The following is a 15,639-nucleotide window of genomic DNA, read 5'->3' on the forward strand; positions in this document are numbered from 1 at the left end:
ACAACGATATGTTTGCTTCTTCATCATCATCTTAATCATCTTCTTGTTCTTGTTTTCCTGGGATTCTATTCACTAATATATCGCCCTATGTTTCTCGATTTCGTTTAATGCATTTCGCTTTTGGATTAAAGTAGGCTAGACTAGAGTTGAGTTGAGTAGAGCGTAGAGTTGAGTAGAGCATAGTTCAAGCTTATGAAAGTAATAAGAAAACCGAAAGAAATGCGCTTTCAGCTCCTAAATCATGTACGTGAGAGTGTGTATGTGGTAGTATGTAGTATATATGTAAGTGGGTGTATCTAATCGGTTAGCGTTGATCGACTGATTGACTCATTACTGATTTCTGATTACTGATTACGGATCGGATAACTCAACTGCAGCTGGGAGTGATTGATATGCCAAAGACGAAAATTAGGTTGAGCTCACACAAGATACTCGTACGTTACGAAACGAAATCAAATATGTATTTACAATTTAGAACTTTTCATTACATTTGGGTTTTTGAGCGCCAGCTAATACAATTGCAATACAAACTAAGAATACAGAACTAGCGTTTTTGCTTCAGACTAGATCCTAAATCGAAAGGGATACGGTTTCCGTTTTCCGGTTTCCGGTTTCGATTCCGTTTCCATTTCGACTCGACTAACTACGGATCTAAGGCCAAAATACAAATACCAGAAAATATATAGGTACATACAAGTATGGAACGGAACGGAGCGAATCGGAATGGAATGAGAAGGATAATTCGAATACTATTTACAAGGGGAAACTTAGGGTGGTGGAGGGGGTGGGCACAGGGGACTGTGCGAAATAAAAAACGGTTCGAAAACACTTTTCACAATTTATTTGCTTCGATATCGCTTCTTTATTGTGGGTTCGGATCGGATTGGATCAGCATAGGGTTCCGTTTTCCTAATCTCCTCACTGCTCATCTTGCTTATCGAGTGTCTCATGCTCGAGTGAGTGTCTTTGGTATGTTCAGGGTTTAGGGTTTTCGTATTTTAGTCTGCGCTTAGTCTGCGGTTAGCTAGCTTGTAATTCGGATGCAGCATATGCATATGTCTAGATATATGCTACATGCTAAATGTATCTGTATATGTATATGCTGTTTATGTACAATTTGAAATTGTTTAGAATTTTACTCGTGTACTTAGCTCAATTTAATTACATTAAATTTTTTGTTCATTTCGAATTAATTGTAATTTATTTAAACATATAATAACATTTCTTTTGCTGAACACATTTATTCCAAATTTTTTTCTGTTTTTTTTTTTTTTGTTTCATTTTATAATTTATGTTTTTTGTTAAGCTTTCATAGGTAAATATTAACACGATTTTCAATTTCTTGTTCTCCATTTTATTTGTGGTTTTTGTTTTGTGTTTTTCTTTTTTTTTTGCTGTTGTTTAATTATAGTGGCTTATTTTGTGATTAAATCAAAGTCTTAAGATGTAGGACAAAATATGAACATATAATTGTAATAATAAAATTATAATAAAGTTCTAAATTCAGCTATACATCGGTAATTCTTAGACTCATTTACACTTATGTTTGCTAAATTTATTCATTTGTCTAGATTAAGGCTAGGAAAAAAAAACAACCTTACTTTACACTCGGCTCTTTGTATCGCTATCTGGATTCATTTTCATGTTCATATTTCATGTGTTTGGTAAATTTTATCGTTAACCTTTATCCGCTATCCGCTATCTGGTATTCTTGTATTTATGAAGCTAAAATCATTTCCTCCGACCGATCGATCTAAAACATAATATCTAATCTTAAGTAGGCGGTTTTCTTTTCGTTACGCTTCTTTTCCCTCTCCTCAATCCTCGTTCGTCTTTGGTGTTTTGCTAGTTTCATCATCTTCGACTGGACCTTTATCTTTATCATTATCTTCTCTAATGCTTATTCATCTCTTAAATCTTTGCTTTCTTACAGATATAGAGAAACTACGTACAGTACAATTAGCTGACATTTAAATGTTTTATACTCTTTCATTTCATTTTATTTATTTATTACTTAATATCGTTAGTTTTTATTGGGTTTATCGTTAGGATTTGTTTTTGGTTTTTGTTTCCTTTTTGTACAAAATCGCATTTGCAAGATGTATTTGTATTTGGAGAGTATTTACAGCAGTTAGCAGCCACAGTGGGGATACCCTATTTCAATGGGATTCTGGGTAGCGACTATTTACACGGTGTCCACGTATCGTTCGGCCCTTTATATCTGGCCTCCACTGTGGCACCTTGGAAACGTTGCATTATTGTTCGCTTTTTCAGCTGGTTCTACTGAATTGCCAGGGGTTGCAGGGGAGGATGCAAAAAAAAGGGGGCTATATTCCCAATCTAGGGGCTGAGTCGACAAAGGGGGTCGAATCGGCCAGCTTACAATGTTCCTTAAGGCACTTTGCTCTGCTCTGCTCCTCCGGATCTTTTTGTTGGCTTGGGACTCTGGAACCCCCCTAGCTCTTCGCCCCTAACATTGGGTATCGCCCCATCCATATCCATATCTATATGTGTCTGTGTGTGTATGTGGTGAGTACGTTTGTGTGTGTGTGTGTGGACGGTTTTCGAAGCTTTTTAAAAATTACACTCAAATATGATCGGTATCTTGTTGGCATCGTTGCTATCAATTTACATCGACAAGAGCAACCCTTCTTATGTACAGGTCTCCTATATGTAGGAATCCATATATATGATATCATATATTCATCTATGCAGTTACATTCACACACATAAATATATATCTTCATAATATAGTGTCTCTGCTATAATACATTTAATGCAAAAGTTGAATTCGCATGGTTCAGTCAACAATTTCTTGTATTTTGTTTGCTGTGAAAGGGGTTTCTTGTGGTGGGAATGGGGTTAAATGACCAACCCCCGCAATTCAGTCAAAGAAATCATCGCTAAAGAGCCCTGTAATTTATTATTTTTGGTTTTCTTCTTGTCGTATATAGTTTGCATTCATTACAAAAATCATAAGAGCGTTTTCGGTTTTGTTGTATCTCTTGTCGCCATTTTATCTCTTGGTTTGTGATATTATTTATTGTGATTGAGCGGATCTGTGACTGGGGAATACGAGCAATCCATTGGATGTTTCCATTAATGTTCGTTCGGTCTTGTAGTTAAATTGCAGTCGTTTCGCCTTTCTTCGAAATTCCTTTAAGCAATCGTAATAGTTTACGAGTACGTTAGTTGTTTCGCGTTTGCCTTCAGTTGAATATTTGTACTTTTTATTTCGTTTTAATTCGTGGGGATCGAAGCAGAAGTTTTAGCTGATATGGGTTCAGTTAGTTAATATGTGTTCAGTGGAGAGAGGTTAGAAGTGGGCTGGGTGGGCATATATAGGTAGGTGGAGGGTTCTGGATTTCTCTTAAGCTTTAGTCAAAAAACAAAGGGTCTTGAGTAGTGTTACGAACGATATTGATTAGGTTACACACATAATACATCTATCACATATAGGTATGTGTGTGTATATGCTTAGTTGGTTAGTTCAGTTATTCAGTAGTTCAGTTACAGATGGCTAGCTGTCTAAGTTACACGATAGTATTTTCTGTCACATTTAAAAAGCAGATATTGCCTCGCGTTTCGCTTGATGACTATACATGTTGGTTTTGGTTTTATGGTTCTTCTTTGTTACTTTTCAGTTAAATATAACGGCAGTTTTTCTATACTTTTTAGTAATGCGTGTGTGTGTGTCTGTTTCGGTGACTGAGTGTTGTGTAGATCGTAAATCTGCTTTGCTGTCTCTTTCTTTCAGCTTTTCAAAGGGACATCCCTCAATATGGACTTGCTTCACTGTGCTTGGCTTCATTTTTCGTCCTTTGGATGGGAGTTCCAAGGCCTTTCCACTGTTTTATACTTGCTAAAATAATGGCTTGTGAGCTTTGTGATTTTATTGCATTATTTACAGTTTCCATTTGCTCTTGCAGCTTGATCGCGGTGTTATTCAGCTTCGGTTGTTGCAAATTTGATTAAGTTCTGCGATCACTTCTTCGATGTTTATGCTGTCGCTTTAATGTCCCTTCTGTTCTGTAGTGTTATTTGTCAATGTTTATTAGTTCTTGGACTTTTGGTTTATGCCTTACTACTTGGATTTATTCGTACTCTCTTACCGTTCATTTTTTGCCTTTTGTTATCTCTGGTTTGGATTTGTTTTTTTTTTGGTTTTAGTGTTGTTTATCATTAAATGTATAATTTAATTAAATTAATTTAGGTTTTAATTTAGATTTAATTTAATTTAGCAATATATTAAATTTGTTTTTGTTATTTGTTCTACTTAAATTAAATATAAACAGCTTTTGTAGTCGTTTCTGGCATCCAACGTAACTCCTGTCAAGGCCAAATTTATACCACGCAACGTCTTTTGCACTGATTCATTCGTCATACATATATACATATAGATCAAACATATGGTAATACATACATGGGGATCGATACGTAGGCAAAGGTTTAGGTTTAGGATTAGGTTTATACGTAAACATAGGCAAACATGTGTATCGCGTAGGTAGAGGAGCGCGCCACGTGAAGAGAAAAGAGAGAAAAAGTTATGTTCTAATCAAATCGTAATTCAATTCAGTTCAATTTATTTGATCGGATGTTCGCACTGCACAGAGAAAATAGTTTATGGGTTTAACAATAAATTTGGAGTTAATATTTATATTGTTCGCGATAATTCATTGGGAGGTTTTAATGGGATTCTTTAGAAACGCAGTACATTGACTAAATATGCGAATGAAATTAAATATTTCTATTATTAAATTGTTAGAAGCTCATAACAATATTGCTTTGACATTGGTGTCAACGTGCAATTCTTTCCACTCACTTTGAAGCAAAAGAAACTGTTTCCGCTGTGGCGCATCTGTGGCTGCCAGTGCGAACGATCCGTTTTGGAATTTTGCATATTGCTTTTCGCATTTTGCAACACTTAAACCTAGTTACGCTCTACGAGTCAGGGTGCACGGGTTCCGGTGATGTTGGGTAGTTGGTGGTGTTTGGGTTGGGGTCAGAGAAGTGAGTGTGCCGTAGCAAGATATAGATAGGTAGTGTGACAAAGATGGATGTTGTTCGGGGTTGGTAGTGGTGGTGGCAGTGAGGGGTAGGGGGGTCGGGTCTGTGCAGCAAGCGAGTGACGTTTTCCAACACTTACCCAGTAGTCAAACGTCGGTCTCGATACTAACGGCCAGGGCATTATTGTGCCTCATGGTGAGGCCGCTACTGCTGCTGCCGCTCGTCGCCGCTGCTGCACTTGCGTTTATTGTGTGGGACTGTTGCTGCTGCAGCTGCTGCTGCGTCTGTTGCTGCTGCTGCTTGAAGCCGTTTTGCTGCTGCTGCTGCTGTTGCTGCTGTTGGTACAGTTGCGTCTGCGTCAGCTGCTGCAGTGGGTGCTGCAGCTGTTTGTCGATCGACATCGAAAGTGAGGATGCTACCGGCTGTTGCTGCTGCTGCTGGGCTCCCAAAAATGGAGCCACCGCACTGCGTCCAGGATGCGTTTCTGTCAATCCCGGCGTGGACTCGACACCATCGTCCAAATCCATCATATCCGATGAGGACTCAGACAATGATGATTTCTTCATGTGTTGACCTACTTGGTGGTTTGTATGCATTTGTTTAGTGTGTTTTGTCGCAGTGTGTATCACGCGTTGGCAGACAGAGCGTGTTTTATGCGTGTGTGTGTGTGTAGATATGATGTGTGTACGTGAGTTTGATTTGAGGGGATTCACACAATGCCAGGGATGCAGGAGCGGATTTATTTATTGGATGGATGGGTTCGAGTTCGATTTGAATTTGGTTTGGTTTTCGGGTTATCGGGTATTAATTGGGGAATTATTTGTGTGGAGGTCGCGTTTCGATATTCAAATTGGCCATACAATTGACGGAATAAAGAGAGAAACAAAAAGAAGAGAGAGAGAAGAGAGAAAGAGGAGATCACACATACAGTTGTAATGCATCGGTTACAGTAATGTTTTTTGCTGTAGTACTCGCTTACACACAAAACACACACAGTACGTGCACGTTGGTTGTGGCACAACTGTCAATACTGCGGTATACCGCTGCCCCACCGACAGGGTTGCCACCCACCGGCGCTGCAGCACGCCACCCACCAGCCCACCAGCCAATTAGGTGTTGCCTCGGAGGGGTGGTGGGTGCTCGGCAGTGCACAGAGAAAAAACATAACATCTGTTTCATATTGTCATCTCGACTTTTTCAATCATGCAAATACCTTAAGCTATGGCAATCATCTGTGGCATATCATTGTGAAAATATAAAATTCTGGATGTTTATTGATGAGGGAGTGGAAACATCCTCATTTTATAATGCATCCAGCTCAATCTAAAGGTTAACAACTTACAAATTTAACATTCAACGCTTGTAGTTATTATAACAGGTGCTATGGACAGGATAAGGTCATAAGATCTTTGGATATAGCAAATTTAATAAATCGTACCTCTTTTATTATAATATTGATGTAGGGTATTGTTTTCTGTGTGATGTGATTAAACTTAAGTATATGCAAAAACAGATTGGGGCATTAAAATCCCCATTTCATAAAGATTCAATAATCAATGATATGCCTCAGATCAAAGGTGACTGTGTGGAAATCGATGACCGATTTGTGGTGATATTTTTTCTCTGTGTGACAGCGTGTCTGGCTCGAAAGCAGTGCCGGTGCCCATCCGCTTGAGATCCATCCGCTTGGTGGTGCCAATCGGTGGGATGGATGGTGGGTTTTCGGATTCGGATTTGACTTTCTCGGTGGTTTCTTTTTGGGGCACACGGCACTGGCTTCGGCTTCAGCATCGGCATCCACAATTCGTTTCTTTCTTCGTAAATGTTTCTATTTTTATTCGACGGGTTCTACTTTTTGTTCTTCTACTTGAATTTGTGGTTGGGTTTTGGTGGTTCTGTCGGTAGTGGGGGGTTCGTATTTTGGGTGGCTTGTTGCGAGTTTTTCATATTTTTTTTAAAATTTTTCTTGGTGGGACGGTGGGTTTGTTTGGGTAAATGCGAATCGAGTACAAGGTGGGGGTGGGATGGTTGGGGTTCGAGCCAAGGCCACAACACATATGTATATCACAGGTGGCACAGAGCGATAGAGATTGTGAGACGGGGGCTTGGCTTCGGTTCGGAGTGGGGGTGTGCACACACAGTGTTGAACTTACCTAATGTACCTGGCAAATATGGACAACTAGTAACGTGATTAAAGTTCTGGCTCTGCATCTCCTCCTGATCCGTTTCGCGGTGATAGAAGTAGTTGAAATTGCTGACGATGACCGGCACCGGCAGTGCGATGGTCAGCACGCCAGCAATGGCACAAAGTGATCCCACAATCTTGCCCCAAACGCCGACGGGTCTGTACCATCAATCAATCAATCGTTCAATCATTCAATAAATCAATCATTCAATCAATCGGTTGTTTCACATAGTTCAAAATTTTTCAATTCATTTTTTTTCAATTTCGAATTCGATTTCAATCGATAGTCGCGATCGTGTGTCAAACGATAAACGATACAGTTACAATGCAATTTTTGATTGGCAATCATTTGCACATACAAATTTTCCCGGCGTTTTAGGGTTGCATTTTATTATTTTGATTATTGTTATAAGATTTTTATGGTAAGAAATTGGTGCAATTATTTGTTGTTGTTGGTTGTTGGGGATATTTGTTTTTTGGTTTTGATTATCAATTGATACATATTTTATTTGAATTGAGAATTTTGGAGTTGGTTGGTTGTTTTTTTTTTTAATTGATTTTTGGTATTTGTTTGTTTGGATGGAAGCGAGCGATGTTAACGAACGAACGATATAAATAAAATGAAAATACAAATATATAAGAAATGTAAAGTAAAACTCTCGTTTTTTCTTAGAATTTCTTTTGCGTTGGGTTCTTTTGTTTTATCGTATATACGGTATGCATTGGCAAAATTATACGGCATTACGCATTATATAGATACAGATACAGGTATAGATATCGATAGGTATACGCTTATATAAGTAAATATTTAGAGAGAGGAGGGCTTGAGTAGGCATTAGTCTAGCAGAGAACGTTCAAATCAAATCAAAGTGGCGCAAAGAGTACGAAAGTCGAAAGAAGAAGGCACAACACTTAGAACAACGGGTGTGTTAAGCGTTTATATGTATATTTGGGTATATATGGTATTTTCTGTACAGTTTTTTTCTCTTCTTTTCTGTTTGCAGTTTCTGAGGCGGCTTGTTCGTGTGCTAATATACAGACATAATTATTGCGTAAGTGCTAGCAACTGGCTCAGGTGTTAGAGTGTGTGTGCGTGGGATTAAGAGTGTGGGGAGGGGGGCCTGGTGCATGTGTGTAGGTGTGGCGAAAACTTTTTCCTCCTGTGAAAGTTGGAAAGTGGAAAAATGAGGAGGGGGATTTTTTTCGGTGGGGTTCCTGGTATCTTGGTATCATAGGCAATTGGATTTGGCAGGCGGCTGGGCTTTGTTGCTCATTAGGCGGCTGTAGCTAAACTTTTGTGTCTGTGTGTGTGTGGATGAGGGCGCCTAGGTGTGGGTGTGTGTGTTGTGTAAGTGGGTAAGTGTGTTTATCGGGCACATGCAGCATGCTCGTCCTCTTCTCCTTCATCCTTTATTTTTTCCTCCAGCTTTAATGTGTTCGTTGTGATGGTATTAGGGGGTTAAGCTCGATAAACTGTTTGGCCAGCAAATGAAGTTATCGTTATCGCTTGGTGGGTGTGGTTCCATCACCCAGTGTTTGCTTGTGTGTGTGTGTGCGTATAGTTCTTGTTTTAGTGTGAGATGATAGCGATTATGGACGGCACTGTACTATGAAGTTACAGCGACCGGTATGTGAATAAAATCAAGTTGAACTTATGATGACTTGTTTCGGTATATTTCGATGTTTTTCCGGTATTTTTTCGGTATTTTGTGAACTAAACAACGACACAACGTTACATAGGTAATTTGCGATAAGGAAATTAAAAGCGATATACTTAAGATTGGCGCAAAAAAATAAGAACTGCTAGAAGACTGATGGTTGAATCACGATGTAATGGCAACGGAACACGCTAGAGAGCGAGATGAAGGGTGAGCTAGTGCGAGCGAGAAAAAAAGACTGATGCCAACTGAAAAACGTTAAACGATACAAAACGGAAATGAATGTAACACAAGAGTTGAGACAAAGATAAATACAAAGACAAATACAAATACGAATAGAAGTCGTTATAGACAAATACGAATACAAACAAACAGCTCAGCGAGTAAAAGTAAGAGACAACAACGTTTAAGTTTGGTTTTGCATATTATTAATCGGGAGATACGGAACTTAAAGGGTTAACAAGAAGTACAGTTAGTTTTGGATACATTTCGGTAAATAGCTTTAGTGGGTTTAGCGTTTTTTTTTTTGGGGCGGGCTTTCAATAATCACACATAACAACGCAAGTAACGAAACAGTTAAAAATTAAAATTAGAATAGAATACAGAGGTGGAACGGAGAAGGAATGGAGCGCCCAGAAAGAAGGCGCTCCCAAGGCGGGAACGAAACGAAAAAGAAACGATAACGGAAACGAAACGTAAAATCAAAACTGGAGTTATCGTAAACGTAATCATAAAAGTTAGAATTGTATAGATTTGCATACGTCATGTCACCATATCCAACGGTGGTCATGGTAACGACCGCCCACCAAAATGCATCGGGTATGGACTTGAAGAAGGAATTTTCGCTTCCAGCTTCCGCAAAATAAACCGCCGATGAGAAGAGTACGACGCCTAAAAAAATTGATGGGAGAAACATTGCTTTGCATTGGTAATATATTCTTTTATGATTTTTTGTTGGTTTTATTTATTCATTTTGATTTTCTTTTTTTTTTTTTGTTTTCAAAATTAACATTTAACCAAAGAGTGTTTTTTGAAAGTAAGTCTTTTATGTCTGGATGCGTCGGAAGCTCGTCAAGGTGGTGTACGTATGTGATGGTTGGGTATTCGTGTTCCAAAATACATTTCGCAGCCCTGGTACGGCAGCATTTGCTTATGGTTCAGTGTTAAGATTTTAGATTTCGGTTCAACTTAAAAAAGTTTTGATATATTCACGTGAGTTTTCTCGATCGACTTGACCACAATCCGGCGGTATTCCCAAGCAGAAAATGAGGGCCTTACCTCGGGGGCTCGCTTTTCAAAAACACTTATGGGTTGGGGGACAGAGAGGAGGATCAATGTAGGATATCGGTTTCTGGTGAGCCTCCCGTTGTTCGCACTACTTCTATGGGCCCAGAAATATGGTGATACTTTTGGGGGTCGAACAAACGGCGATAGTGGACCATAGATCGAATGTCTTGAAAACGAAATTAGACTCCATTCCTTTATTTTATTTATACGGGGCTAGTGGGATGCGGAGTGTGGGATGTAGGTACATACTTAGGACAAACATAACACAAAACAGATGAAAACGTAAAAGGGAATGGGAAATGGACGGCGACGCAAAACCTAGAATTGATCATGCCACAGAAGAAACACATAAGGAAATAAAAATAAAAATGAGACAAAAAACACAATGGGGGGTTGGTGGTAAGGAGTACGGGGTTAAGGTCCATAAAAGCGAGCGATCACCACAAAAGGAACCACAACATCACATTTATGGCATATTTATATTCACATCGTTCTTTTTTACACAGACCGTATTTTGGACGGACACAACTGTACACCGGGCACAGCCTGAGCGCGGAACGTATGGGAATGGAACCACCGTTTTGCCCGACTTATTTACATTAGCATTAAGAGTGACGAAAGCAACAAACATCAATGACACACATAAAGCGTTAGAAAGACATATAGTTGAGATATGGGAGAGACTGTACAACACTCAGTTACAAACACTCAGACAAAGAAGAGAGACAGACAGAGATTAAGAAAGACAGAGAGATAGAGAGAGATAAGTGTAGATATAGAAGGCGGGATCGAGAGTTGCTAGTGCCGGGACCACACCAGTGTGGAGCTGAAACTTGGGCTGTACCTCATATCACCATATCCCACCGTCGTCATGGTCACCACAGCCCACCAGAAGCCGTCCGGTATCGACTTGAAAAAGGAACTGTCGCTGCCAGCCTCCGCGAAATAAACCGCCGACGAGAACAGGACCACGCCTGAATTGCGATCCGAATGCGGATCGTTTAAATATAGAGATCAATCGTTAATAACAGTGCAATTAAATGTTATTTTCTGCTTGGGAATCGGTTGGGGGATGGTCGGGGTTGGATCTTTTCGGGTCGCAGGGGCTGATACGTATGTTTATCTGAATCCCGTCAGATTTCAAGGTGGATTGGTCCCCTTTTTATTAGTTCGTTAAAACAACTACAAGATATACATAAGACTGTGAGTATGAGTTAGTAAATGTTTGGGGTTCTTCACTTTCTCTTGGGGTTCGGTGCACGACAAAGAAAACTATATATATAAGTATGTAATTAGAAATGTTTTAGACATGTATGTATTAGTAGTTAGAAGTGTCTATGTGGGTGTGTTTGCTTGTGTGGGTGTCACACGAAAGTTAGCAAAATATTACAAAGGCGATAACCAAAAATTGGCATGTTCCTCGGCTAAAACCGAAGTACACGAAGTGCAGAGACCAGGAATCGTTGCCTACATCTCTGCGCTTTCACAAGTGTGGGTGTGTGAGAGAAAGAAAGAGAGAGAGAGTCAGAGAGAGAGAGAGTGTGTGTGTGAGAGTGTGTGTATTAGTTAAGTTAGTACGACTACTTGATCGGTGGAAACTAGCTATACAGAAGGTTATTTATTTATATAGAATATCATTACTTCGTTGGTTTTTGGTTTGATTAGAGTTAATCATGAAACTAGCTAAGTACTCTGTACAATAGAATATACATACGTTACGGTTCATAAGTAGCAGTAGTAGGTAAGTAGTCATATCAATGGAATTCCATACATATATATCAATATATCGATGTATATGTATATGCGTATAGCTAAATATGATAAGGCTACACTACGGCAAGACAAATGATACGGTATCGGAAACGGAAACGAGTGGAAAGCAACCATCGAATGTCTATTATCGGTATGCTATACACGTATATATCAGTTAAATATCGTATTTAGTGATCAACATCTGCACTGGGCAGTCTGAAATTTGGAAAGCCAAAGAAAACGTATCTATCATAACATAACGTAACATAACATAACGTAACGAAACGTGACAGACACAGAACTCAACGTAACTGATATATACAGAATATATATTTATTAAGATATGCAGATAGTTGAGAATATTTATTTAACGATATATTGATATAGATGTGTTCATGTTCATGTCGGTTTAAGTATGGTACACTATAGATTATACATATGGTATACTTATGATTAGTTAATACGTTAATCGGTCAACAGATACAACAACAAACTATAAGCTAGAAATTACCAACTAGAAATTAGGAACTAGAAGCTAAAAACTATAGAACTAAAAGCAAAATTCAAACCACGGCACAGTCTGTGGACATGGACATCGAAACGACAACGTTAATGATGAGTACGGTTTACGGATTACTAAAAACGGTTTACGGATTATTGAATACGGATAACGTTTACGATTACGGTTACTGAATACGGTTTACGAACAACTTGAATGCGATAGAACATGAACAACAATACAAAATATATAAAATTCACTTCATACAGATGGTTTTAAATTTCGCTTGATCTTTTCTGTATGTATAAGGTTGTAACATATATCGATCACCATTTCTAGTTGCTATTTATTTCGTTTGGTTGGACAATTTCAATGCCAAGAAGTTTGCCAATTTTAAGGCATTTTCAACGCAGTTTGGGCACATAGAATGAGGGAAATCAGAAGACAAGGAAAGGATTTGAGGTATGAATCAAGTAAGATAGAAAGTTTGGCTCTAAAATCACATAAGGAAGAAAAAAGACTTGAGAAAGTAAGTTAGATCTGCGCACAAAATGCTTGAGGTCCTTAAAATTGCCAACGACTTGAACGCGGCACTATGGAGAATCCCGAAACGATGCGATGCTAAAAAGACTCGATCAATTTCGACTCCCTGGTCTGCCGTTCGCACTTTGTCAAAGTATATCAGGAGTAATAGACTAAAATTCGAGTACATTGAGAGACTTTACTGCTGTTTATCCAAAAAGCTAGCCAAAACCAAACTCAAATTCAAATTGATATTCGTAATACAAAACGCAAATGAAGAGAACTCAACGAACGTATCCAAAGTGAACGATACTTAGGGAGCTTTTGCTAGCAGATCTGCGGATAGATCGTAAGATCGGGATATAAGATCCGGTGGATCGGGTCGCTAACGTATCGCTGCTCCATTGGTTGATGGTTCGTACCTACTTAGCGCTAGGATTAGACGACACTAGATAAGTAAGATATACGTAATGGGTGAGTTATACAAGTTATACACCTAGGTAATACGGATACACGTTCTAAGGGCCTCCCTCTATTTTATTTATTTATTTAGCGAGTGTGTGAGAGTTCTTGGTATGTGTGTGTATGGTTGTAACTATATAGATAGTATGACTAGTTTACGTTACTTTAGTTTACTTTAGATTAGCTTGATGTTTTACGTCTAATCTCTATCGTTTCGGGTATTCATATGGGTGTTTCGTATAGTTGTTTGGGCGGCGGGGCAAGAGGTGTCTGCAGATACACTATATCTAGATATGGATACTTGATATAAGCAAGTACTGGGGGCTATCGTATTTTCGGTATAACTTAGTCTTAGGTCTGGCATTTTTGGCTTTCGCCGAGTTTCGTGAGGCAAATCAAATTGAAAATGATAAGTTCATAAAAAGCATAACACTTTTCTGTATCTGTTGTTTTGTATATTTGTGGCTTGTTTGGCTGTTGTTGTCTGTGGCGCAATGAAATATTTTTTGCATTTTTGGCTTTAGGGTTGAAGGTTCATGATGAGCGGTAACATAAATGTGCTGGCTTGAGGCAGACGTAAGCATAGATAGTTATATATATGTATCTTTTGTGGTTGTTTTAATTCGCGATCGTTGGACGATTCCGCTGTATATGTTGTTTTTAAATCTAGTTACTGTAAGTATGTGTATCAGGAGAGAGAAGTAGTTGGAAAAAGATCTTTTGAGGGGGCAGGGTAGCGAGGGTAAGTCTGTCTGGAAGGTCGCAGTCGTTTTGCAGTATTTCTCTTTTGTTTTTGATGTTGTTTGAATAAAACTCGTAAATCGATAAGTAAATGTGGTATGTTGTTTTTTTTTTTTGTTGGCTGTATGGAACTTACCTATAAATAAGAAAAATATAAGTAAACCTAATTCCCGCATTGAGGCTTTCAGAGTTCGTCCTAATATTTGTAAACCCTTCGAATGCCTAGATAACTTAAATATTCGAAATACTCGAACTAATCGTATCACTCGTAATATTGCCAAGGACATAGCCTGATTCGATGACTTGTCCTAAAAATTTTATCGAAATATATATATATATATATAATAGGTGGTATGCATATATATATGTGTGTTGGTATGTACTGGTGTCTATCGTTTATATATATATATGATGGATGTTCATTTACATAGATCGATCGTATGTTTGTATTTAGAGGTGAGTAAGCGGATGTTGGATTGTGTTAGTATCGGTAATATACAACAATGAACATTTTTTATCGATAATCTGGTAGTTTGGGATAAGTTGGTTGGTTGGTAATGAATTGAGCATTGCAACAAATGAAAAGGTTTGACTGAAAGTTGTGTTTGTGGGTGTTTCTTTTTTTTTTTTGGGTTTCGGGGCGGGCAGGCAACCCCTTCTTTATCATGTCAGGCAACTCATAAATGATGATGGCAACATTTATTACTTTAATCGGTTCAACTGTATACGCATGTGAGTGTGTGTGGTCGTGTGTGGGTGATTAATATCGATATTTTTGGTGTAGTTGGCATTGGGCAAACAGAAATCTCATACCTGTGGACTGACTGGCGCTTTTGGAAGATTTAACGTATCCTCCTCTTCGGCAACGACAGTCGCTAGTGTTATAAAGTACGGAATGATGGCGATTATGTCGATAACATTCATGACATCCCTGCAGAAATTTAATTTGTTCGGACATGCGAGGAACCTGAACACACACAAAATCGATACAACGACCAGCGATTGGTTTGGTTTAAAGATTCACACAGACAGCGCGATAGAGAAACCGAGAGCAAGAGAGAGAAAGAGAGAGGGAGATTTGTAAGAGAGAAAGAAGATTTCAGATTGAAACAGTTGAATTAAACCATGAGTGTCAAACAAAAGCAAAGCAACAGACAGAGAAATATAAGTATAATATTTGTATGTAAAATATGAACAAATTATAGACAAAACAGGAGATAACGGAAAATCAATCAATGTTTGTACTCAATTGGAAACATAGCTTTTTTCAAGGAGGATGGATAGAGAGATATTGTATTCGAGTTCAAGTTCAAACTAATATTTCTCTTTCGTTCGCTTAGCTTATAACTAGGTGTATGCATAAAAAGACTTTTCATGGAAGAGAGTTGCCTACCTGACAGTTAGTTCAAATGTAAACCAAATAATACATAACGTTTCTATAAGGAAGAAAGGATCTGTGATGTCAGGCACCTCGTCTTCCTCGATTTTTGTGCCATTTGTTGTTGTATTGAACACCTGAAAGTATG

The 15,639-nt window shown here is 38.6% G+C and overlaps 1 protein-coding gene across 13 annotated transcripts in view; it reads right to left on the reverse strand.

The window, feature by feature from the left end:
- LOC117148944 (potassium voltage-gated channel protein Shaker) overlaps positions 1-15,639 on the reverse strand; it is a 112,596-nt gene that overhangs the window by 9,362 nt on the left and 87,595 nt on the right. For 8 of the 13 annotated variants that reach the window (XM_033316675.1, XM_033316681.1, XM_033316679.1 and 5 more), the window contains 7 exons: positions 15,507-15,628; positions 14,927-15,080; positions 14,250-14,421; positions 9,612-9,741; positions 7,161-7,351; positions 5,147-5,584; positions 4,217-4,368 (listed from right to left, as the gene is read on the reverse strand). In XM_033316675.1, the coding sequence (XP_033172566.1) occupies positions 5,154-5,584; positions 7,161-7,351; positions 9,612-9,741; positions 14,250-14,421; positions 14,927-15,080; positions 15,507-15,628 (1,200 nt within the window). In that variant the 3' untranslated portion in view covers positions 4,217-4,368; positions 5,147-5,153. Of the gene's footprint in view, positions 1-4,216; positions 4,369-5,146; positions 5,585-7,160; positions 7,352-9,611; positions 9,742-10,981; positions 11,112-14,249; positions 14,422-14,920; positions 15,081-15,506; positions 15,629-15,639 lie in introns of those variants that run through there. The other 5 variants (XM_033316677.1, XM_033316673.1, XM_033316674.1 and 2 more) reach the window with 4 other exon arrangements.

The sequence above is a fragment of the Drosophila mauritiana genome, chromosome X (genome assembly GCF_004382145.1).
Source record: "Drosophila mauritiana strain mau12 chromosome X, ASM438214v1, whole genome shotgun sequence".
Classification (NCBI taxonomy): domain Eukaryota; kingdom Metazoa; phylum Arthropoda; class Insecta; order Diptera; family Drosophilidae; genus Drosophila; species Drosophila mauritiana.